Consider the following 24,996-nt stretch of genomic DNA (forward strand, 5'->3'; position numbering starts at 1 on the left):
CTGAATAATTTTCACAATATATTGGACATGAACTCTCCAAGCAATGATCAAATATTGGAGAAAGGTCCAGATTAAGATCTTCATCTAATGGCATCTGCGACATGGTGAATATAGCGTCACCTTTGGATCGAGCTGACGCTGTGATACCAACTGATGCAGGGTGCAGCGGATAAAAACGAATAAAATGACAGATAGGATTGATAGGTAGGGTCCAGTATCTTCTTATGCGAGGAGAGGCCTGAATACCCTATAAACTTTGGTTCTAGCCTACAACGTAGACACTAGAAAGAAGAAAGCAACAAACTCTTAAGCAAGAGAAAGGCACATAAAAATGAGATGGCTAAAAGTTTTTAATATTGATGCATTCTGTTCATATCCTGACGCTATAGTTCGATTCTAAGAGAAGGCTAACCTCTGTATATTCTATGCAAAGAATATGTATGTAAGCGTGAAAAAGAAAACAAAGCAAGGCAAGGCAAAATGGTTGCAGCACCTTGCGGTTTGGATACTTGTTCTTACAAACAAAACTCGAGGACGAGTTTTGTTCGAAAAGGGGAGAATGATGCAGGATGGGAAATAAAAGATTCATTTGGCATGGAGCACAATAAAGTATTGGAAGATAAATTTATTTGGTGGAATAAAGAGGGTGGTTTAATACATATAGGCTAATCAGTTTACTTCCAGGATGTTTTATGGCTGATATCATTACTTTAGTTATGTAATTTTCAGTTTTATGTGACTTTAATTCAGTTTTATGTCAATTTAATCATATTGTCTTTCAATTTCTAAATGTAAATTACAAAATGGTTATAAAAACCATTTCTTGCTGTAAGATGAGGGTTGGGCATTTTTGTTGGTGAATGAAATATTCAAAGAGATTTGGTTCTCAGTTTGTGCCTTTCTCTTTGTAAGATTGTTATGCTTTGTTCTTCTAGTGTCTACGTTGTAAGCTGGTACTAGAGACGAGATTTGGGAATTTCAGGTCTCTCCTTGCACTAGGAGATAATGGACCCCATATATCAGTTTTCCTTTCCGTTTTATTTCGTTTCTATCCGCTGCGCCCTGCATCAATAAGTGATACGTACCATGAAATTAAATTGGTACGTAAGCATGCATCCTTAATTTTTCGAGTCTATGACCTAACGTTGAACAAACTATGTTCGGGGAAGCAGCCATAGTGGATAGAACAGGTTGTCCGAGCCTTCAACTCGCAACGGAGCCACTCCTGGTGCCTCGGCATTTCAAATTGACATAACCGGTTAGGAAGCGTATCTGCAGGTGGTCGATCGCCTAGAAAACAGACCCGAGTCTCATTCATAAGCTGGTGAAAGCAAGATAAATTTGCATAACTCTGCTGCACAAGCCACTCAAATGAATATCTAATTTACAGGGGTTAACACTAGGACATGGAGGAAGTGAGATACCAGTTAAACGGGATGCGGTGGACGACTGACAGGGATCCCTAGCACTTGCTAGAGTTAAAACAGTTTATGTTACAAACAAACAGAGATCAAACGTTCTTCCAAGCCCCCGCAGATTTGGCAAACTCTTCCAGTAAGATCTTTGTCCCTGAAGTTGGTGATGGTGGTTGTGGAAAAAATTCAGAATCATCCAAATCCTGGGAATGAATGGGTATATCCTGTAACAACATAAACTGCGTTAGCATTCGCTCTTGACATGCAGAGCAACGGCGTTTTTTCTAGTAAACGTTTGCAGGACAAAACCTGGTATGTATACTTTTTTATGTGCACATAGAGGCCCTGGTGATTTAGTTAATCATTATGCTTTAACCCGAAAAACAATAATTCAAATAAATCGGAAGGATAGGGTCCAGTTGGCAGTGATAGCCCCTTACCTGCGTCTGTATTTGCTGATGTGGTTGCGGATCTTGGGCAATTGTGTACGCTTGCGGTTGGGACATTCTATAGTAGGGCTCTTTGAGATCAAGTTTACAAGAAGATTGCTGAATTATTCCTCCTTGCTCGGCACCAGGGCCCCACATTTTAGCTGAAGAGTGAAACCATAAACTCGTTAGAAAACTGGAAAAAAGAAATCCGAAGCCAAAGCAAGTGTTATATTAGACATTGACCTGCCAATGTGAGATACATTGTGTAACTTTGAGCATTGTGGGCAACCATGTGGAGTCGGCCAGTGATTTCTTGTCCTGCCATCACATAAATTGGCTGAGCGAGAACGCAACGTAATTGGTACCAATGGGTGGTTGGTGCACCAGGCGCGGTGGTAAGCCACCTTTGTACGGTACTGTAAGTAAGCAATGTTAAAGCAGTTATGAGACCAACAAATCTGTAGTTGTAAATGAAATGCAGAAGATTATATTGATTCCACAAGATCATTGATTCATTACCTCCCATCAAACAAGACATCGAACCAGCATGCTAACCCATGCACTCTAGTGCCTACTGCAGCTGTAAACCGTAGCGGTATATCAATTTCATACAAGTCCTCTTCGCTTATTTTGGTAAAGTCAATCACATGAGACATTGAAGGAGCCACCAGTAATCTTGGATCAAAAGCATCTACCACTGGCTGTACCAGAATAAAACAGAATAATTCAGCACATCACCAAATCAGAGCAACCAAAACAACCACCAATCAAACATTTTGTAGACATAATCTTAAAACATTGAAGTGCTAAACGGCCACCCAACAAGGCAACTCAGCCATATCAGTCTAAGGGAATTGGAAAAGCCTTGGTCATACAAATACCGATGTGCCATATGTCCATTGGATTCATAAACCCGTCGCTCCAAGGCCTAAGCAAATCCATACATTATACCAATCAACTAAAAAGGAACAAGGTACTTTAATTGTGATGGCATAGGGTTGTAGCTACCCCTTATTTCACAAGATCATGGACAGTGAAGAGCGTGCCAAGAGTTTAACCGGATAAGAAAGAATGGGAAATGCAGAGAGTTTAACATGTCAAGTTTAACATGTGAAGAGCATGCCAAGAGTTTAACACGTTAAGTTTGACTTGGTTTGTCCTCTAAGGGTTTGGTTAAACAAACCGGACAAGAACTGGGATCGGGTTATTTTACCCCAATCTAAGTTGGGCCAAACTAGGTGCTATTTAAGAACTGGATTAATTACCATTACACCTTCACTAACAGGGCTCATTTTAAGCCATTTAAAAGGTGGGCCATAAATAAGCCCAATCCAAAACAAGCCAAGCCTATCCAGACCAGTCCCTACAATTGGTCCAAAACAAGCCTATCGCAAGCAACAAATGCCCCCCTAAGGGTTCAATTTGTTTTCTCTCAGAAAAGAATAAAAAAAAACAAAAGCAATGTTCATTTCAAAATCCTCTTTTCTTCAAAAGCCTAATTTCGTGGAATAGGAGATAGGAAGATACCAGGAAATCCTACAACAAAATTTTGATATAAATTTCGAAAGTAAATCTAAAAAAAGGATAAACTTCTATTACTCGAGACCTTATTTACCCTAGACATGTGAATCACGGTTGCAAAACCAGATCAATATCTCAATGTGCGCACATAATATCTGTTGCAGACAATACGCTTTCGTCAACCAATAAATGAATGCAATATTTTTTAGGAATCTATAAGAAATATTAGACCTGTGAAAAATATCCCTGGAATGCAGATCCATACAATGGTTGCAAATCAACACCATAATAATTTGGTTGCTGCCAGAAGAGGGCCTGTATACATGCAAAACAAGAACATTAATATACATCAAACAAGGGAGGAAAGTGAGTGTGCTATACGTTCATAACACCGATCTAATATTCTTTTAGACCAGCTGCACTATACATGGCTCGTAGGTTACATGTTAATGGTTATCCATGCATAATGTCATTCCTTGTATAAATTAACGGAAAATGATGACGACATACGCACCTTATTTGCAATTTCAACAAACAAATATTCATCACTGAAAGGTGCCATGTGAATCCTGCAGGAGTAATCAACTTGAATTTATGAGAAAAACAAAAGGAAAAGATATAAATGAAAGAATCTCATATTGCATCACCAAACCCAAGAGAAAAATAACATGATCAGGCAACATGTAGGTATATAGAATATTTTGTCATGAATAGTGACTAAAGCACTGCAAGAATTTAGTCCTGATCTGAACTGATAAAATTTTTATTGCTGGGAACAGATCTATTGTCTAAGAAAATAAAAAGGCGAAAGCTGATTTTTTTTTTTTTTTCCGGATAAACTAAAGTTGATATTTTGATGTAGGCACCAATCAATTTCACTGCTTCATGGTGGAATTAGAGTTCAGTATGTAAGCTGTAAAAAATATAGGTTTTTACCTTCCCAATGTGGGGAACATTTTTCCATTTGGCTGAAGAAACCGATCCCTTGCAATCACATAGGTTTCCAGCATTCTTTCATTAATTAACAAGGTGCCTAAAGCCATGACAGACAAAATGTTATATTAGGTATAGTATCATTAGAGCAGATGTTGCCAAAAATAGAACAAAAGCAGAGGTAGAAAAATATGAGTTTAACATCAACAAGAGCAGGACAACATGCTCGTGAATGTCTAAAGAAAATATATAAAGGCTTACCCATTGGCTCCGAGATAAGGATATCTGCTTTCTCAGGCAATTCAACCTCCTCGACTTTACCTTTGATTACCTATATGTAGATGACATATGGCCCCATTAGAAGACAGGAATAATAAGTAAAGAGGACAGGAAAGTTAAAAATGACATCAAAAGTCTCACAGTTATCCTTTGACCCAGTAATGGGTTCCCTGCAATTAGCTTGCGTGCATATTCTGCCATTTCAGATGCTTCCACAGCATAAACATGTTTAGCACCAGCCTATATGGGGCAGAAAATAAATAGAAGACTGTTAATGAGGAGAAAATACGTATGCCAGAACAAAAAGCGAACGATTTCTATAAATATCCAGTTAATCAAAGAGCAGAGTGTACCTGAGCAGCAAATAATGACAAAATACCACTACCAGCACCAACATCAACAACCACACGACCATTAAAATCCACACGATTTTCTATGACTGCAGCATAATAGGTTCCTGAAGAAAGATAAATAGGACATCACAAACATATTCAACATCAGCCCATATCACTTTTTACTGCAAACTAACAAATTTGGTATAAATTTACAGTGTTGATTTTAAAGCTCAAGAGAACTTCGATGATCCAAATTCAAATAACCATGAAGTTGAAAATGATCAAGAGAGTATATCTAGTGAACGAACCTGTCCTCACATAATCTTGTAACATGTTCTGTTGATGCAGCAATTGTCCATAGTAATGGAAATACATTTTAGCAGAAGATGGCTCTATTTTGTCGTCAAACTTGCTTTTGGTAGATGATAGTTCTCCATTTGGTAATTTTTGTCCTGCAAGAGTAAACAAAAGCAGAGTAATTGACAAGCATGCAACGCTGCACGACAAGGAGCAAGACAGTCAAAGTATACGAGTATTTGTATGGAAGGACTCATAAGACAAACTTAAATCATGCCACAACAGTATAGCTATGTTCTAGATGTGCAACGATATTCATTTCGTACTTCTTCGGTCAGTTAATCCATAAACAAAAGAAATAGTTAAAATAGTCGTAAGTAAACTTCTGGAACAGCACCTTGATCAACAAGGTCCTTCTTCCATTGCTCAAATGCATGATGGAAGGCTCCACTGTCCACCTCATTATTAAAATGAATAGTGACTCCCCTTGAATACGATTTCTGGTTCAAGAAAAGCAATGTTAACGGAAACAAACATCTGACAGAAATTTAATGAACCGTATAACAATTTTGCACATAAAAGTACAACCAACGTACAATGTTGCACAGAAAAGTACAATCAACGTACAATGTTGCACAAAAAAGTACAATCAACGTGAAAATCCGCTATGATACATATTTGGCACCGTGAAAGTTTGCAAAGTAAAATAATCAAAATGCAAACGCGTAAAGATGAATTATTTCGATTACCTCTTTGTCGGTATCAGAACCTTCCGTTATGCAAACTGACTGCACCGGACCTAACTTGAATAGCTGCAGACGGAAAAACACATACCAAAATCAAACAACAGACCGAGTTACAACATTGTATCAAATATTCTACTACGGAGAAAAATCAGCATACTCATATATCTATGTATGATTAAATCTTCAAAGCAGTAAGCACACACCACGTACAGAGTAAACTGTGACTAGATTTTCTTTTTCATGTGATTTTATTTTCCTTCACTTTCTCGGCATCCAAACAAAACTTAATACTTTTTTTTTTATGAGATTTTATCTTCCTTCACTTCTCGGCAACCAAAAAAAAAACTTAATACTTCTTAACTTAGAAAGCTAAACTAAAACAGCATACTCCAAATCAAAACCAAACCTTAGCAGTTAGGAGATCGACATTGAGACGAGCAACGGACTCGGCCTCCTGCTGAAACCGAAGCTCTGCAACTCCGTCTTCGGCGCTGAACCGAGCCAGCGCCGGCGCAAGAGTAGAAGAAGACGACGACGAAGCGAGCTCGGAGGCGGATGCCAAAGCAAACACCTGCTGCTTCTTCGCCGTTTCTGCTACAGAGCCCTCCATTATCGCCTTCTCCAAGCTCAATCGGAATATTAATTAAACTAAATAATTTAAATTAAAAAAAAAGAAAAAAAAAAGGAAAAAAAGAAGGGGCAGCGACTGGTTATTCGAAGACAGTGGAGGAAGAGTGAGAAAATTAGGGTTTACTAGAGAGAGAAAGTGAAGGGAGGAAGGGATTGGAGAATTTGGAGAGCCGCCAGAGCAAAAAAGGAGGAGGAGAAAGATAAAGAGCTGTTGGGCTTTTATAGTGAGAGAGCGAGATTTGAGGAGAGTCGAGCTTTGAGAGGGAGAGCTCACACACACTATTGACTCTTCAGTGAAAGGTTCCAACGGGGAACACGTCCTGACGTCTTCGTTGTGCTGGTGATGACGTGGGGTGTTTGAGAGGTTTGGATTCGGTTGTCGACCCAAGGGATGTCCGTGGGCTGGACCCACCGCCACTAAAACAATACATTGTATCGGGCCGGGTCGGGAATGATAGCCCAAAAACTTTGAATAAGTAAAGTTAAGCACGTAAATTTAAAGCAATTGGTGTTTTGAAAAAGGGAGATTCTCTATTTGGTAAATTTTGTTTGTGTCACTGTTAAAATTGTTACGAACTTGTTGCAAATTAGGGTAATTGGTGTTTTGAATAAGGGAGATTCTTTACTTGATAAATTTTGTTCGTAACTGTAAAGCCGCAACATGGTGTTACCAGTTCATTTAAGAACGAATATGCATATTTTATGCGTGTAATACATTATCAAACACCAAAAACTGAAACTCAACTCCCTACCTCTCTACATCAAAAGACACAACCAAACCTACAATACAGAAGATGGCTTCTGTGCCTAATCCATATTAGTGTGCCATTGACTTGAATTGCTATCACAATAACGTTCATGTTGCATAGAAATTCTCACTATAACGGTGTACGTTTGTTTGCATTATACTCTTTTAAGTGTAAATTTGCCTGTCACTCACTTATAACATGTGAATTATTAGATTTAGGACACTGCATTTATGAAGTATTAAAATTGCTAAACAAACACTACTTCGTTCACATAATCTCTATATAGATGCATTCCTCCCAAAAATACACGAATCAATCCGATACCAAAAGTTCAAAGTTTAATATTCCTTCTAACACAAAATAATTAACAAAAACCATCAAAAGTGAATTACAAATTAACTGTGTTATTAACTTAATCCCAACAAATATTAAAAAAAAACAAAAATTAAGCAAAAAAAAAAAAAAAAAACATCAGGAAGATGATGATGATGGCTTGATAGCTTTGAAAGCAGGGTGCAGCAATCCAAGCTTATCCTTCACCTCCAGGGGATTACTACTCTCATTCCTCACCCTCTTCACTCTCCTACTCCCCAGCGACTTATGCTCGAACCCGTACATCTGCAGCACCTGATTATCCCCAAAATTATATGCCCGGTCCATCTGCTTCAAGCACCGCTCCACCGGGTAATCCCCGAACTTCCCGCACGGCTTGCACCCGACGAAATGCGTCACCAGCGGCCACCGGTGGTCGCCCAGCCCCGGGTGGTGGTTCTCAATCATCTCCTCGTATTTGTCCACCAGAATCCCCCAATAACCGTGGAGATAATACCCGTTTTCCAAATACACCTTCTTCCCCCAAGTGTCCCTCCCTTTCGCTAATATATAAACCATGGCGGACTGATCGTCGGCCTCGAAAACGGGTCGGCCTTTGAGCTCCCGGGTTAGGACCTTACCCGCCTCGTCCCGGATCTTCCCCTTCGGACCCATCGGCGCCCAGACGTCCAGAATGTCGAGCGACCACTGGCAATTTCTGAGCAGGAACGACCCGGTGTTCAACCCGATCCAGTTCTTGTCATCGTACACCATCTCGTTCCATCCGTGCATAACGAAATTGTGATCCTTGTATCGCTCCCAGGGGACCTCGAACGCCATGTCGGTGAACATGGCGTCGGAATCCATCCACCAGAGGAACTCCACCTCCGGGTGGGACAGGAGGAGCTTCCGGATCAGTGGCAGCTTGGCCCAAAACCCGGCCATTTCCGCGTCCAGAAGGGCAAAATTGTAAAATACCTCGATCCCGTGGAGGCGGCAGTAGTCGATTTTGTTCTTGATCGATTTCAATAGGTAGTGGTCGCCGACCGGGTTTTCGCACGGTTTGGGCGACGACCCGGTTACGAGCAGGACCCGGGGCTTATTGGGTCCGACAAAATTGGGGAAACCCGGGTTTTTCTTCAGCCAATCGGACCTCTGCTCGTCCCAGTCCGATATTTTGGGGCCGAGACTGTAGGGCTGGTTCGGGTCCCGCTTCTCGTCGTCAGTTGCCGGTTCGTCTTTGAGGATTTTGGATATGTCGAACTCGGCATAGTTGTTGGACTGGCCGGCCGGGTCGGCGTCTTTTTGGTTGGTTTCGGGGGTGGCTTCCTCGAGCACTCGGTGGGGCTCCACGCGCCGGTTGTGAGTGTAGAAGCGTTCGCGGATATCGTTGAAGTCCTGCTCTGGCGTTCCGAACTTCCCGGCGCCGATTGTGCCGCGCAGGACGACGACGGTTAAGAACAAGCACAGAAAAGTCACCGTTCCGTGCCGTAGCGCCCTCTGGATCTGACGGGCCCGGCGAGGCCCTAAGAACCGGTCCAGCATTCTGACTCGCCCAAGTTGAACTGGAAGGTCGATCGGGAGAAACTGGAGCTTTTGAGGCTGCCCGATTTCAGCCCGCAGGATTTTGTAATTTTGAAGGAGGTTAGGGTTGTAAATATGGGGGAAATGGTGGGCGTTTAGAGGGGTGAGCTTTTAAAGAAGTGACTAGTGAGAACGACAAACGTCGGTGCTCGTCTGGGGGAAAGAACATCAGAAATGTATGGCTTCTGACAAGTTTCCTTATTTTCTGAAATTATTTGTAATTTTTTTATTTACGCTCTTCTCGCATTTCATCACGTTGGAGGGAAAAATACTCTGCGGTCGACTTGGTCGGGACTCGTTATATTCAACATTCTATGTGTAAAAATCCTCATATTCTAATTCGCGAAGCTTTAATATTTTCTTGAGAAATGGAGTTTTTGTATCTTTGGAGCGCCCTCGTATTCCTTTGAGTTTGGTTATTCTCGTGCATTTCTCATCCTTTGATCCACTTGTACGATGAAAATTAGTTTAGCCAAATTAACCTTTTATGTTGTGTTTAAGTTTTATGGAATTAAGAAGCTTTAAATATAGGGAACTTTAACGACAAGCACCCGGTACTGTTCACTTTAACGAAAAACCACATTTTTATACTAAAAAGTCAATCATGGTACTATTCACTTTACCCTTTATTTTGTCATTATCATTAAAACTCAAAGTTTTCAAGCCTTTTTCATTAGTTTTCCTTTAAATATACTCTTTGATATTTGTGTCAATATTATAATCAAACCGGATCGTTTCGTATAGAAATAAAGTTCCAATGATTTCTTGTTTAATTTAATGATAGGAATTTAATTAATATTTATATCATGTAATAAGCTGTTTTCCCACTTAAGATGTCTTATGCTTAGTGAGTTTCATATTAAATTATTATAATCGACTCATACTGTGACTTAAATCGTATTTCTTTCTCATTTTTCAACAATGTAGTATATACATATATAAGAAAACCACTATATATAGTACCTAAAAAATTGCCATAAATTAAGTTTATCAAAAGAGAAGCATCAAATTGGGTGATCATTATTGATTTCATAAGTTGCATTAAATCTAACAATTAAATGCACTTCCACTTTTGGCGTGGTTGAATTAAATCTAACAATTACTGTCTTTTTTTTTAAAGCGAAACGACTGTGTTTTCTTGTTTTTGTTGGACAGTACACTTTATAATTTCATATTTTTCTTACTTTTGTTAGGTGCTGAGCAAAAATAAAATACTCTATTTTCCGTTTTGGTGATTTGAATACTATATATTTTAATAGAGCAATACACATTCTTTAGGTTTATATTTCAATAGATGAATATATTATATGTTTTTTTAGTATAATGGTATGCTTTTATAAAATATAAAAAATATCTTTCGAAAATATCCACTATTTAAAACCTTGCATGTAACCACTCAAAATATCTGTTATTTAAAAAGAAAATTAATGAAAAGCGCTTGAAAACTTTGAGTTTTAATGATAAGGACAAAATAAAGGGTAAAGTGAATAGTATCATGATTGACTTTTTAGTGTAAAAATGTGGTTTTTCGTTAAAGTAAACAGTACCAGGTATTTTTCGTTAAAGTTCCCTTATTTAAAATCTTGTATGCAACCACAAGAAATATCCATTATTTAAAATCTTGTAATTAACCATGAAAGCGAGACTCAGCGAAAGAAATCATGAGGCCACATTTGTTTACGTAGAGATCACGAGGGTTCAGTTGACAATTTGACAGAATGTGATGCAAATCAAACTCCAAATTAAGTGAAGAAAACCAAAGCATGTGTTGTGAGCCACTCGAGTTTGACATCACGTAGATGGAATTCGATCTTATTCGGATTCATTTTGTGCAGATCTAAGAGATTTTCACATCTTAGTCATTCATCGTGTATTTTACAGTCAGAAATCATTTGATTTTTTTTATTTAAAATTTAACACAAATAATATCTGACAAAACTGACGACACGATGTACGATTAACGATTAGAATATAATTTCTTAGGATTCTCGTAAAGTGGATTTGGAAAAAAAATCCTCTTCTCACGTAGATATATAGATTAATCACATCACATCACATGGATGTCCGCGTGTGTCGTTCTAATAACAGCTAATAATACACGAGTTAACAGCTAAATATGTGTCTGATGTGAGAAATACACGGCCTGCCCTCCACCCATCTTAATGGAGCCGGATCCATTCCCTCGGATCCTAGGGATCCCATAATCTTGTTCGTTCATCGTATATCGTGCTGTCAGAAATTATTTAAATTTTAAATTTTAAAATTCAAAAGTAAATAGTACCTAACGAAAATGGACCCGCACGATATACAATGAACAGATAAAATTACGGGATCCCTAGGGAATGGATCCGGCGAGGATCCTGGTGCCATCTTAATGAAGACAAAACCGAGTTTTCACATTGATCATTCATTATTCCATTGCATATCTACATCTGGCAGCTGCCAAGCACTACGCGACTTCACTCACTTTCTAACTTAGATAATTAAGATAATTCTAGTCTTGCAAGCGCTGAATTGTTTTGATGATTAGGTTTTATTTTTTAATTCAACCTCGACGTCTGTATTTAAATTTCTTCTATAATATAAAATAGTATAAAGTAATGCAATAAAATAATTATATAAATTCTAGTGGAAGTTTCTTATTACCTGTTATTAAGAGTTGGCACTTTTTAATCATCTTTTCTCTTCACTAATCTTTTTACTCAATTCATGTTTTTATTATATTGAAAAATCTTTTGGCATTGGATGTAGAAACCTCAGGTGAGGGTACCCACAATATCGAAGTGGGAATAGATCTGTGACATTATGTTTTTTATACAATTTTTTACACATACTTTATGAGGATCACTCCATAAAGTAATTATACGATCCAAAACGTTTATCTTTTAGGTCATCTCTTAAAGATCAGGTCTACGAAAAATCACCCAAATTTGAAATCATATAATTATTTGATTAAGGATTTACGATTTCTTTTTAGGACCGTATTCATTAAATTTTTTCAATGCAAATGAATGTTTTAATGATTTTAAATTTATCTTTTGTTTTTCAAGAATGATCTATAAATATTGTTCTAAAATATAAATAACTCGGATCGTTAAAATACATTTATGAAATAAGGCACACAAAACCTTTTTAAAAAATTATATAGAAAAATAATGTCACGGATCTGCTCCCTTTATACATTCCCAATATTAAAAATAAGGAATTGAGCGTAGGAGTTATGGGGTAGCATTTAATATATTTTTAATGTCTTGAGCTATGAATTGAATTAGTTGTCACACTACTTCGTTTGTTAATGTGGTTTAAGATCGAAGTTACTCCCTCTCCCTCTGAATTATTCTAATTAAAAAAACGTTCATGTACTCTGGGGAAGTGAGCTGTGGCATCGACGTACAGAAAACCTTTAAATTTTCTTCCAAAATTTTTACAACATTGATAATTTCATAAAAAAAAAAATTATGGACAAATATTAGAGTACATGTTCTCATAAAAGCGAGGGTGGTTCTATTGCACAATTCTCTCAATTTTCAATCGTTAAATCGGATAAATTGAAGATATTCAAATGACAAATATTGTGTAGACGGTAAAAATTAATGTGTGGACAACACACCAAAAAACTAATGGTTAAAAACCCCAGAGTATTGCCTAGTTCGGAGCACCAAGTTTTATTAAAACAAAGTTTACACTTTGTTGTGTTGCAAACTACAGTAAATACACGAATTTGTATATGCGTTATTTTACACCTGTTAGGATCATGGTCTAAAATATCCATAATATCCTGATATTTCCATCGAAATTTCCATGTTTTTGGATTACCGATATTTCCGATATCATCGATATTTTAGACCTTGCTAAGTCACTCATGTATCTTACCATGCAATGTATAAAGGGTAAAATATTATACTAATTCATTATATATAAATGATTATGGTGTGTTTAAACTTCTTTCATTAATTACTACATATTTTCTACACTCACAATGTTTGCTAGCTAGCTATATAATCAACTTAAATCAGTTATATCTATCATGCAATGCATTTCCTTCCAATTTTTTGTGATAAACTAATAGATAATTGACTAAATAAACATCCTGCAAAGTTTCAATAAAAATTTCCAAGTTTTTCTTACAATTTCCGTGGTTTTTATTCAATTTTTATCGATATCAATAATATCTCGATATTTCCATCGAAATTTTCGTGTTTTTGAACTACCGATATTTCCGATATCATCGATATTTTATACCTTAGTTAGGATAGATATATTCTTGCATACAACCATTGTATACAACATGTATCTAACAAAGTTTAAGCGACTAGCATATAAAAGATTATGCGACTAGCTTTCTTATATACGACGATTTTGGACAAGATATCTTCCCGAGGGCACCATAGAGTTTTTCCCATTGTATCGCGTAATTAAGCCAGCCGCATATTTATATACGACGATTCATGACAAGATTTCTTCCCCAAAATCCTAAAACCTAACCATGATCATAATTTGGTGTGTACAAATCAAAATCCAAGACACCCAAGCCACCCAAGGTTTTACAACATCTTTGGCAAATGGATTCACACGCCGAAAGCACTTTATAGCAGACGAAAAGAACTCCAAAATGCACCAAACAAAGGAATTGTCCAAGCCAAGCAGCCCCAATCCGGAGCACAACAGGATCCCACAAAATGCTCAATGAATTTTGAGCAACGCATTGGACTGTGCATGGAATCCGCCGTCGGCCCAAACAAGCCATGCTGAGAGTCCCATGAGGAATGAGGAGGACAATGAGGGCAGGTTTGAGATTGCATTCAAGGGGCTAAAATTAATTTCCTACAACCAAAAGGGTTGTTGATATGTTTGATATAAAAGTTTAAAAGTGATTTTAGGTCCTATAAGTGTTTTCTGGAAAAGTACTTTTGGGAAGCATTTAGGTATTTATTTTATTTTTTTCCTAACATGTTTATAGTAAAACGCATTTCTAGCAGAAACACTTATTAGCATAAGTGGTTTCTACTTTACTCTACACATTTTGAATTAAATAATTCCATACATCAGCCTAGGGGTGGGCTCAAAAAACCGAAAAACGAAAAAAATGGGACCAAACAATGAATCGAAACCGAAAAATCGAAAATTGAAATAAAAATTGAACCAAACCTTATTGGTTTAGTTTCGGTTTTGGAGGTTCGGAACCGAATCAAACCGAACCAAACTAAATCCCTTTACACTTTATGAATGTATGCCCATGATGTTTCTTTTGTGAAACTTTGTTGCCAAATTTGAAACCAAGCCTAAGGCTTTATCAAGGAGCATACTTGGTTCAATTAGGGAGGATATTTTATTGGTTATAAAGGAAAGTTTTGGAAAAGTTTATCTATTTGTTCGTTTTTTGAATGGATACAGTGATCATCTTTCTTTGCAATTAAGGTTGTTGATAGAATAGAATTGGTTTATATGATCTTGTATACGTACAACTACCTTCCCACATTCCCACTTTCCCCATTTTCTTATTATTAGTCTACTAATGCAAACCTCTTTTCTAAATTCCATATTAAAAAAATCAAGGTTTATAAAACAAAAAAAACCCTAAACCGTACAGAAACCGAACCGAATAAAACCAAATCGAAAAAAAACCGAATCGAAAAAAATTGAAAAAAAATTGAACCGAACCAAATGAAACCGAACTCACCCCTACGTTAGCCTATATAAAAATACTTATACTAAGGGGATGAGATGGACTTAGCCTCACAATAAACTAGTAATAATGTAGTTCAAATTCGCCATTTGACTAAAATTGAACCTAAGACCTCTCACTTACAAGTGGAAAGGAATACTATTATACTGTAGTACTAAATGACTACATTTACTTGAATTAAAATGGTTATTTTCACTTGAGCATAAAATTTTTTGCTTTTCTTTTTCTTTGCTATTTTTACAAAGAAAAATACCACTAGTAAAATTCGCCCCGGATAAAAAAAAAAAAAAAAAAACTGAATAATAAGCAGTAGGGACAAAATGGTAATTTGGTAGCTTCACAAGGCTTGTGTTCCAGTTCCCCTCCTCTTCCAAGTTGCGAGTTGCAACCAAAAATACCACACACAGTATACACACACCTTTCTCCACTCTGTATACTCACTGCCCTGCACAACCGAGGGTCTCCAAAACCTTCGCAACAGAGACTTCGAACATGGTAATTTCCCTTTTACTCGTCAAATTTTATCCCCACGAATTGTGTATTTTTCACTGATTTTGATCATATGCAGATTGAATCCCTTAGGGTTTTGAAAATTATATTATTATTTACCAGAACATACCTTGCTAATGAACTCCGATCTGTTATTCGATGCTGTATATTTCAATTTTAGTAAGCTTGTTCTGTTTCACTGCCTTGAAACTTTGAACTTTTTCGATTTTTCGAGTCTTTTTTGTTTCTTATTCAGTATTCTGTTTGGTTGCTGAGAAAATTCGAGAAAATTAGTGAAGATAATAACTTATGTTGTGTTTTGAAATATCTGCATTGTTTCTGAAATCTTTAATTTGAAGATTCATTTTGTATAGTATAGCAATTCCAGTCCTCGAAGGAGGGTCTTGGAAGCAGCACTGATGTTATGCTTCTGATTATTTTCTCTTTTTGTTATGCACCAATTTGTACTTCGACTTTCGCTAGCATGTCTATATGCTGTGATGAAGTTCACTTTCAGCTGCCCACTATCAGTTCATCAAACGTACATTTGGCATTCCTTGATGATGCGAAATTACAATGTTAAATTGAAATAATATGGTAGTGCTTAACTATAGGAACCTAATACTATATGGTGTTTCGTTGGATCGTTTGGGTTTGTCTCAATCTTACTAGCTTATCGGGTATTCATTGAATTGTAACTAGTAGAAGACTTGTTAAGTGGTGTTGGGGGGGGGGGGGTCCCAAAAGTAATGAGAGAAGCTCAGTAGTGTCTTGCACACGTCTTTAACTACTTTAGTAAGGAGGACCTGGTAAAGGCTGGATGACCCTACAATGGTGTGGGTCAATGGCTTGAGATACACCATTGTCTTCCTCAGAGTGTTGATACAGATTCTGCAAACTTATTCATAATGCATGCATGTGTATGGAGAAAATAATGGATGTTCATTGTGGAAGCTTGACACATAAGGACCAGAGAACCGTGAAACAAGTACTTTTACCATGTTATGGTTAAAGACAATTGCATTGATATGCATGTTGACAAGAATTTCAATATTCTTTGTAAGAGTATAAATGTATTCTTTGGTCGTCGAATCCGGAAGGAAGAAGTGGTTGTAGCTTTGAAGAAGATGAAGCATAGAAAAGCAATAGGCCCAGATGATATACCAATCGAAGTGTGGAAAGTTTTGGGAGAGACAGGTATAACATGGCTCACTGACCTTTTCAATAGGATTTTGAAAACGAAGAAGATGCCAAATGAGTGGCGAACGAGCACTTTGGTGCCTATCTACAAGAATAAGGGCGACGTACAAAATTGCATGAACTATAGGGGTATTAAGTTAATGAGTCATACAATGAAGCTCTGGGAGAGAGTCATTGAGCATAGATTGAGGCAAGAGACACGGGTTTCGGACAACCAATTCGGGTTCATGTCAGGGCGCTCAACCATGGAGGCAATCTATCTCTTACGAAGATTGATGGAAAGATATAGAGATGGGAAAAAGGATTTACACATGGTCTTTATAGATTTGGAAAAAGCGTATGATAGGGTCCCAAGAGACATTCTTTGGAGGATCTTAGAGAAGAAAGGAGTACGAGTAGCATATATCCAAGCTATAAAGGATATGTATGAAGGAGCAAAGACTGCCGTAAGAACTCATGAAGGACAAACCGAAAGCTTTCCCATAACTGTAGGATTACACTCATCCTTAAGTCCTTACCTTTTTGCGTTGGTAATGGATGAGTTAACAGGACATATTCAAGATGATATTCCTTGGTGTATGCTTTTCGCAGACGATATAGTGTTGATAGATGAAACTCAGGAAGGGGTAAATGCAAAGCTTAACCTTTGGAGAGAAGTGTTGGAATCTAAAGGTCTTCGCCTAAGCCGATCAAAGACAGAATATATGGAGTGCAAGTTCAGTGCAGATGGAGGCCAAAACGAGTTAGGGGTGAGGATCGGAGATCAAGAAATACCAAAGAGCGACCGTTTTCGTTACCTAGGATCTATCTTGCAAAAGAACGGAGAATTAGATGGAGATCTCAACCATAGAATACAAGCTGGATGGATGAAGTGGAAGAGTGCATCTGGCGTGTTGTGTGACCGCCGTATGCCACTGAAGCTCAAGGGAAAATTTTATAGGACGGCAATAAGGCCGGCGATGCTGTATGGCACAGAATGTTGGGCGGTGAAGCATCAACACGTACACAAAATGGGTGTAGCGGAGATGAGGATGATTCGTTGGATGTGTGGGCACACGAGAAAGGATAAGATTAGGAATGAGGATATCCGGGGTAAAGTAGGAGTAGCCGAAATTGAAGGAAAGATGAGAGAAAATCGGTTACGGTGGTTTGGACATGTGCAAAGAAGGCCTACTGACGCTCCGATTAGAAGATGCGACTATGGGACAGAGGTTCAGGGCCGAAGGGGTAGAGGAAGACCTAGGAAAACTTTGGAAGAGACTCTAAAAAAAGACTTAGAGTACTTGGATCTAACGAAGGACATGACACAGGACCGAGCACAATGGCGTTCTAAGATTCATATAGCCGATCCCACTCAGTGACTTGGATTTTCCAAGTCTCCAACCGAGAAGTTTTCCTCACTCGAAAAATTAAGGGAACACTACCCCAACCTACATGCTCCACTCAGAAAGCTTCAACATACAAGCTTCAACAAAAGAAAATTCAAAGAACTTAGTGAAGAAGGCTTTGGTGTATTTAACACAATACGTTGAAATGAAGGAAAACTTATTTATTGATATCCCCGATAAGCTACAAATATGTACATATACATGAGTCAAAATAAACAAACAAGATGGAGCCTTCACAAAGGTTGCTTAGGAGAAGTCTCAGCAGTCGGTAGAGCCCCAGAAAGAGAAGGCATCGGAGGGGGATCATTCGGAGTCTCAGTACTGGACAGAACCCTAGAAGGAGGAGGCATCAGAGGTTGATCATTTGGAGCTTCATTACGCGGTACAGCCCCAGAAGACGAAGGCAATAAATGCCTTTGGAACAAACCCACAAATCTCTGATGATCAAGTAAAACCTGACCATCAGTTTCCTTCATCTGGTCAAGCTTCCTCTTCATGTTTGTAGTATAGTCATGTGCGAGCCGGTGCAACTGTTTATTCTCATGCTTGAGCCCTCTAATCTCCTGTTTGAGACTCATCACTTCGGCCGCCAATGATTCAACTTGGCGGGTTCGAGCAAATAGGCGTTCGGCCATATTAGACACAGAACCTGCACACTGAACACTGAGAGCCAGTGAATCCTTAACAGTTAACTCATCAGACCGTTTGGAAAGTAGTCTGTTATCTTTGGGAGTGAGAAGGTTCCTGGCCACCACCGCATCGGTCATATCATTCTTCATCACGGAATCCCCAACGGTAAGAGGACCAGTAGGGGAGACGAAGGATGGGCGCCATATGTTGTCTGGAGAAGGCGGGGCTGCCTCTTCAACAAGGTTCAAGTCAAAACGACGGTCGGAGGGGCCAGACATTTTCAAAGGTATTGAAGAGAGAAGAGGTCGGACAAATCAAGATCTTAGAAGTGCAAGAATGGAGCTTCTACTGGTGGAGATTCAAGTGTGCTTTGGAACTTAATGCCAGCCCCTATAAAAAGCTGCACTCGACGGAGCTTCAGACATCGAAGAGGCGCCTGCTCAGAAATCGAAGAGGCGTTTGCTTTCTCAAAAGCTGGGCTGCTTAGAGACCACGAGGGTTGATCTCATAAATCGAAGAGGTGTTTGCTTTCTCAAAAGTTGGGCTGCTCAAAGACCACGAAAACCGATCTCAGAAATCGAAGAGGCGCTCGCTTCCTCAAAAGCTGGGCTCCTCAGAGACCACGAGGGCCGATCTCAGAAATCGAAGAGGCACCTACTTTTCCAGCCTTGTCAGCACCTGTCACACGCACACTCAGCTTTGCGGAAATTATGGGTATTCTGTCGAAGACTTCTGGGGAAGTAGAAAACACATGAATCTTACTGTCCAATCACCCACTTCCCACACGCAGCAATAGCTCATGGGTACCACAGATAACTTTGCCAAAGTTCTCTGCCAAAGTTGAGCACGTGAAGCTTGCAGCTCCCACTACATCGCTCTGACCAAGAAGGGTAAAAGAATAGCAAAGAAACAGCACTAACAAAGTTTAGACCCATAAATTTTGAAGGTCTAGCTACCATATTATTACCCACAAGGGTAAAGGAACAGTACCACTGTTGGATAATTGGAAAGTCCCTGTGTGTCAACCTATGTGCCTCGTGGCAAGGTAGACTAGCAAACATGCCCAACCTTTACTCACATTCGAGAAAACACTCCCAATAAGATTGCTTGCTCCAAAATCGAAGAGGCACCGTCCTCCGAATCTCGAGAGCCAGACTCCCAACATGACTACTTTCTCAAAAATCGAAGAGAGGGTAAAGGAACAGTACCATTGCTGGATAATTGGAAAGTCCCTGTGTGTCAACCTCTGTGCTTCGTGGCAAGGTAGACTAGCAAACATGCCCAACCTTTACTCACATTCGAGAAAACACTCCCAACAAGATTGCTTGCTCCAAAATCGAAGAGGCACCGCCCTCCGAATCTCGAGAGCCAGACTCCCAACATGATTACTTTCTCAAAAATCGAAGAGACACTGCTCCCCGAATCTCGAGAGCCAGACCCCCAGCATGATTGCTTTCTCAAAAATCGAAGAGGCATCGTTCTCCGAATCAATTGAAGAGGCGCTCGCTTTCTCAAAAGCTGGGCTGCTCAGAGACCACGAGGGCCGATCTCAGAAATCGAAGAGGCACCTTCTTTTCTAGCCTTGTCAGCACCTGTCACACGCACACTCAGCTTTGCGGAAATTATGGGCATTCTGTCGAAGACTTCTGGTGAAGTAGAAAGCACATGAATCTTACTGTTCAATCACCCACTTCCCACACGCAACAATAGCTCATGGGTACCACAGATAACTTTGTCAAAGTCTGCCAAAGTTGAGCACGTGAAGCTTGCAGCTCCCACTACATCGCTCTGACCAAGAAAGGTAAAAGAATAGCAAAGAAACAGCACTAACAAAGTTTAGACACATAAATTTTGAAGGTCTAGCTACCATATTATTACCCACAAGGGTAAAGGAACAGTACCACTGCTGGATAATTGGAAAGTCCCTGTGTGTCAACCTCCGTGCTTCGTGGCAAGGTAGACTAGCAAACATGCCCAACCTTTACTCACATCCGAGAAAACACTCCCAACAAGATTGCTTACTCCAAAATCGAAGAGGCATCGCCTTCCGAATCTCGAGAGCCAGACTCCCAACATGATTACTTTCTCAAAAATCGAAGAGACACTGCTCCCCGAATCTCGAGAGCCAGACCCCCACCATGATTGCTTTCTCAAAAATCGAAGAAGCATCGTTCTCCGAATCTCAAGAGCCAGATACCACATACCACTTTTTCAAAGTGCTCTGACAGAGTTAAAACATGTGAAGCTGGCATCTCCCACTACCGTGCTATGACCAAGCAGGGTAAAGGAATAGCATTACTACTTGTTGTTAGGGAGACTCCTATATATGTTGACCTCCATCCCCAACGGACAGGCAGACCTGCAAAAATGCTCAACCCTTCCTCATATCTGAGAGGGCACTCCCAACGAAGCCTTTCGAAATATTCAGCTTTCTTTCCCCCCGATAATACCTCTGCAAACAAGCTATACTAGAGCAAGAATATCTCATATCATCAGGGTTAAAAGCAAGAGTATCCCATATCATGCTTTTTCCCTGTCTTTTCCTTTGGCCTTGTTTTTACCTGCAAGACAAGGAGAAAGAGAGCAATCAGTCAACACTTGAAATCAAGCTCCCAGCCAGGAACTGACAGCCTGGAACCCCTTACCTGATTACTTACCTGGCATTGCTTTCGAGTACTCATCTTCAACATCTTATGTTGCCAGGGAAGATACTGTATCTGCTTGAGGAACAGATAGGGCAAGTGCGAAGGATACAAGGAAGCATGTGGAGACAAGCGTAACAGCACACGTGCCGATCCATCCATTACTCTGTCAAAAGCAAAAGTATCCCATATCAGCAGGGTCGAACGTACTCTAGATTTGATGGACTTGTTTTGACCCTCAAATTCTTCAGTCGGCCTTATACTCTGGAGGAAACCAGAAAGCCCTCCAGCTCAGTTCAAGAATAAGCCTGTGGAAAGTTACTTCTTCAAAAGCAAAAGTATCCCATATCATCTCTTCTCATTTTTCTTCTCTTTATCCTTCATGCTGCTGCAAGATGGGGAGAAGGTGAACAATCAGCCGGAGCTCTGATTGCTTACCTTGTCTGTCACCTCTTTCAGCAAATCCCCTAGCTCGGCGACTTGGGGGACTCCTACTACATGGTTTGTATCGCGCTTGACCAAGCCTGAAACTACAAGTAAGCTTCAAGTGAAATTGATACATTACCTTGTGCATCTCCACCAGTTAAAGATACCACCCCTGGATGGAGGAAGAGTACTTCCAGAGAAGCTGCCACATCTACCTATGAGACAGATAAGGCAAGTCAAGATGATACCACACTCCGATACTTAGAAGTTTCGTGATTACGAGATCATTCTCCCACAATATTTCCTAATGTCATTTGTACTCTAATGTCATTTGTACTAAATCATTCACTTGTACTCACTAAAGGAGAGCTTGAACCTATGTACTTGTGTAAACCCTTCACAATTAATGAGAACTCTTCTATTTCGTGGACGTAGCCAATCTGGGTGAACCACGTACATCTTGTGTTTGCTTTCCTATCTCTATCCATTTATATACTTATCCACACTAATGACCGGAGCAATTTAGCGAAGATCACAAAAAGCACCGTTTTCGCTACCTAGGATCTATCTTACAAGAGAACGGAGAATTAGATGGAGATCTCAACCATAGAATACGAGCTGGATGGATGAAGTGTAAGAGTGCATCCAGCATGTTGTGTGACCGTCGTAGGCCACTGAAGCTCAAGGGAAAATTTTATAAGACGGCAATAAGGCCAGCGATGTTGTATGGCACATAATGTTGGACGGTGAAACATCAACACGTACACAAAATGGGTGTAGCAGAGATGAGGATGCTTCGTGAGATGTGTGGGCACACGAGAAAGGATAAGATTGAGAATGAGGATATCCGAGATAAAGTAGGAGTAGCCGAAATTGAAGGAAAGATGAGAAAATCGGTTCCGGTGATTTGGACATGTGCAAAGAAGACCGCTGACGCTCCGGTTCGAAGATGTGACTACGGGACAGAGGTTCAGGGCCGAAGGGGTAGAGGAAGACCTAGGAAAACTTTGGAAGAGACTCTAAGAAAAGGCTTAGAGTACTTGGATCTAACGGAGGACATGACACAAAACCGAGCGCAATGACGTTCTAGGATTCATATAGCCGACCCCACTTAGTGGGAAAAGGCTTTGTTGTTGTTGTTGTTGTTGGTTGACGGAGATTTGGAGCATGTGTGCCTTTGGTGAATTTTGGAATGTTATACAAGGGTGGAGTTGAGTAAGGACTAGAGAGTCGTGAAACTAAGTTTACCATGTTATGGTTTAAGACGATTGCATTGATATGCATGTTGGTAAGAATTTCAGTAATCTTTGTAAGAGTTTCAGTACACAAATGTATTCTTTGGTTGACGGAGATTTTTTTGGTGAATTTTGGAATGTTATACAAAGGTGGAGTTGAGCTCGTCTTTCTTTTGGTACATGGGATGTCAAGGTCACATTCGTCAACTTGTTGGATGAAGATGAAATATAATATGCACAATATATGATGTGAAGGTGTGTTTGGAGCGAGATTTAGGCTTGCATGTCAATGACATGTCCAGTTGGGCATAAAAGAGCCCATACCATGCAGCCCTTTTGTTGCCTTTGGGGATCAAAATAGAAGCAGTTAAACTACAGTCCCTTCACATTTGTCAGCTGAGAATGGTTTCTTCCTGATAAAATTGCTTTCATATGAACTTACTATATATTTCATCTAATTTAGCACCATAATATGTACAATTGTTATACTATTGATGACAATTTGATGAAGTAGCTCATCCATTTCTTTTTGGCAGGATGATACAGATGACCCAAAACAAAGCACTGCTGATATGACTGCTTTTGTGAGTTCTGGTTCTACTTTCTTTTGTTTATTCATGTTAATTTGTACTACTTCTAATTGCCCATATGGATGAGTATTGAGCATGTTGAGGCTGATGAGTATGTGGCTCTAAGTAATGGGAATCTTGACGGCAGAAATATATTTAGAATTGAATGATGAAGATATTTTCAGTTAGTTAATATGATTAATTTGTTGGTTTTCCCACTATTCATAAAACTATCATATGTTACAATGTTAAGGGTTTATTTTTTTTTTGGTTTCTCAATTATTGCGTTTACTCCATATACTTGGTGGCTTTGATGGCCATATGTGTACATTAATATTGTCAATCCATTTGCGTAGTAGTATGATAGCAGAATTTTATACTGCAATTGAAGTCCCACCCTTTGCTGAAGCTTTCGTTTTTTTTTTCAGGTACAAAATCTTCTTCAACAGATGGTGAGTTTGTTATTCATTTGTGATGTTTTTTATTTGAAATGAAGTTCAATGGACTGTGTGGCTTATGTTTTGAGATTTGCAGCAATCCAGGTTCCAGACAATGTCCGACTCCATCATTACAAAGAATATCCTTTTGTTCTTTGGCTTACTAATTTCAAAATTGATCATTATATTATTGTACTCTGATTTTACAAAGTATTTTATTGTAGCTTTGTTTTATGATATTAGAGAGCAAAATTATTAAGTTGGTGCTGGCATTTGAATTTGGTCCATTTGGCTGTCCTAGATTTCTGTTCTGCTTGCTTGGTAGCGTATGAGAACATCACATAAGAATCTTGAGGAATGTTTTAGATTATGATTAATCCAATCATCTTTAGTTTTTTTCTGTCAAATTATTCAGTTGGTGGACTTTGTGATTGGTGATACCTGTCATATTTAGACTTGATTAGTAAGGTAAGATATGTTCTTTTAATTGTTGTGGGAAGCATGTTTGTTTGACCCTTATCCATTTGTTTATCACATATGACTTATTCTATGCACATTGCGCGGGACTTGTAACTTCATAGATCGCATTGCTTTGGATTAAGCTGGTTCTTGTTTCCTTGACATTGATGCACTTGATGAGATGGGCAGCAGGATCGACGAGCTGGAGCAGAGCATCAATGACCTCAGAGCTGAGATGGGAGTGGAAGGATCGCCATCTCCTTCAGCCTCGTTGAAGCCAAATATAGAGCCCAAGTCAGCGGATGATTCAGCCAAGGAGTAACTATGTCATGCTGTGTTGTTACTTGTTTTTTAAATGATAGGATGTGTCTGCTGCCTCATTTTAAGTGTTCGCTTTGCTGTTTTTGGTTCGAAACCATACTCCATGGATTTGTGAACAAGACCAAATTTGATTCTCATTTTCTGACAGCAATGTAGGATTCCCTTTTTACTACTATCCGTCTTCAAATTTCGAATTCCTGGTTCGTTTGCCTGAATTTTCCCCATTTATATTTGAAAACCCTGGCTTGAGGTGTCTAGCGCAATTCTTAGTACTTGACCTAG

At 39.2% G+C, this 24,996-nt stretch overlaps 3 protein-coding genes across 6 annotated transcripts; 1 reads left to right on the forward strand and 2 right to left on the reverse strand.

Annotated features, from left to right (window-relative positions):
- Nucleotides 1–968: 968 nt before the first annotated feature.
- Nucleotides 969–6,918, reverse strand: LOC103403760 (probable histone-arginine methyltransferase 1.4). Of its 3 annotated transcripts, none has more exons than XR_011577532.1 (15): nucleotides 6,364–6,918; nucleotides 5,961–6,023; nucleotides 5,609–5,711; nucleotides 5,223–5,366; nucleotides 4,933–5,036; nucleotides 4,721–4,819; nucleotides 4,562–4,631; nucleotides 4,304–4,400; nucleotides 3,882–3,936; nucleotides 3,599–3,682; nucleotides 2,366–2,547; nucleotides 2,090–2,262; nucleotides 1,856–2,007; nucleotides 1,425–1,639; nucleotides 969–1,290 (listed from the first exon to the last, which is right to left on the reverse strand). XR_011577532.1 is itself a non-coding variant. In XM_008342592.4 (14 exons), exons 1-14 carry the CDS (start codon nucleotides 6,565–6,567, stop codon nucleotides 1,511–1,513), a joined length of 1,659 nt encoding a protein of 552 aa, XP_008340814.3. In that variant the 5' UTR covers nucleotides 6,568–6,918; the 3' UTR covers nucleotides 1,341–1,510. The 3 variants fall into 3 exon arrangements, 1 of the variants encoding a protein (XP_008340814.3); XR_011577533.1 differs by having other exon boundaries at nucleotides 969–1,321; XM_008342592.4 differs by lacking the exon at nucleotides 969–1,290 and having other exon boundaries at nucleotides 1,341–1,639.
- Nucleotides 6,919–7,563: 645 nt separating this feature from the next.
- On the reverse strand, nucleotides 7,564–9,234 carry CAMTA1 (calmodulin binding transcription activator 1). Its single transcript, NM_001301125.1, is given in 2 exon segments — nucleotides 7,564–7,652; nucleotides 7,708–9,234. A coding segment is annotated over 1 exon segment (1,386 nt). The 5' UTR covers nucleotides 9,194–9,234; the 3' UTR covers nucleotides 7,564–7,652; nucleotides 7,708–7,807.
- Nucleotides 9,235–15,253: 6,019 nt separating this feature from the next.
- On the forward strand, nucleotides 15,254–24,886 carry LOC103403758 (heat shock factor-binding protein-like). 2 transcript variants are annotated; one of them, XM_008342590.4, is made up of 6 exons: nucleotides 22,841–22,981; nucleotides 23,079–23,333; nucleotides 23,465–23,512; nucleotides 23,926–23,949; nucleotides 24,032–24,074; nucleotides 24,567–24,886. In XM_008342590.4, the coding sequence occupies exons 2-6, from the start codon at nucleotides 23,331–23,333 to the stop codon at nucleotides 24,713–24,715; spliced, it is 267 nt and encodes an 88-aa protein (XP_008340812.1). In that variant the 5' UTR covers nucleotides 22,841–22,981; nucleotides 23,079–23,330; the 3' UTR covers nucleotides 24,716–24,886. The 2 variants fall into 2 exon arrangements, with proteins under 2 accessions (XP_008340811.1, XP_008340812.1); XM_008342589.4 differs by lacking the exons at nucleotides 22,841–22,981; nucleotides 23,079–23,333 and adding an exon at nucleotides 15,254–15,413.
- The last annotated feature ends 110 nt before the right edge of the window (nucleotides 24,887–24,996 follow it).

This window comes from Malus domestica, chromosome 16 (genome assembly GCF_042453785.1).
Source record: "Malus domestica chromosome 16, GDT2T_hap1".
In the NCBI taxonomy this organism is placed as follows: Eukaryota; Viridiplantae; Streptophyta; class Magnoliopsida; order Rosales; family Rosaceae; genus Malus; species Malus domestica.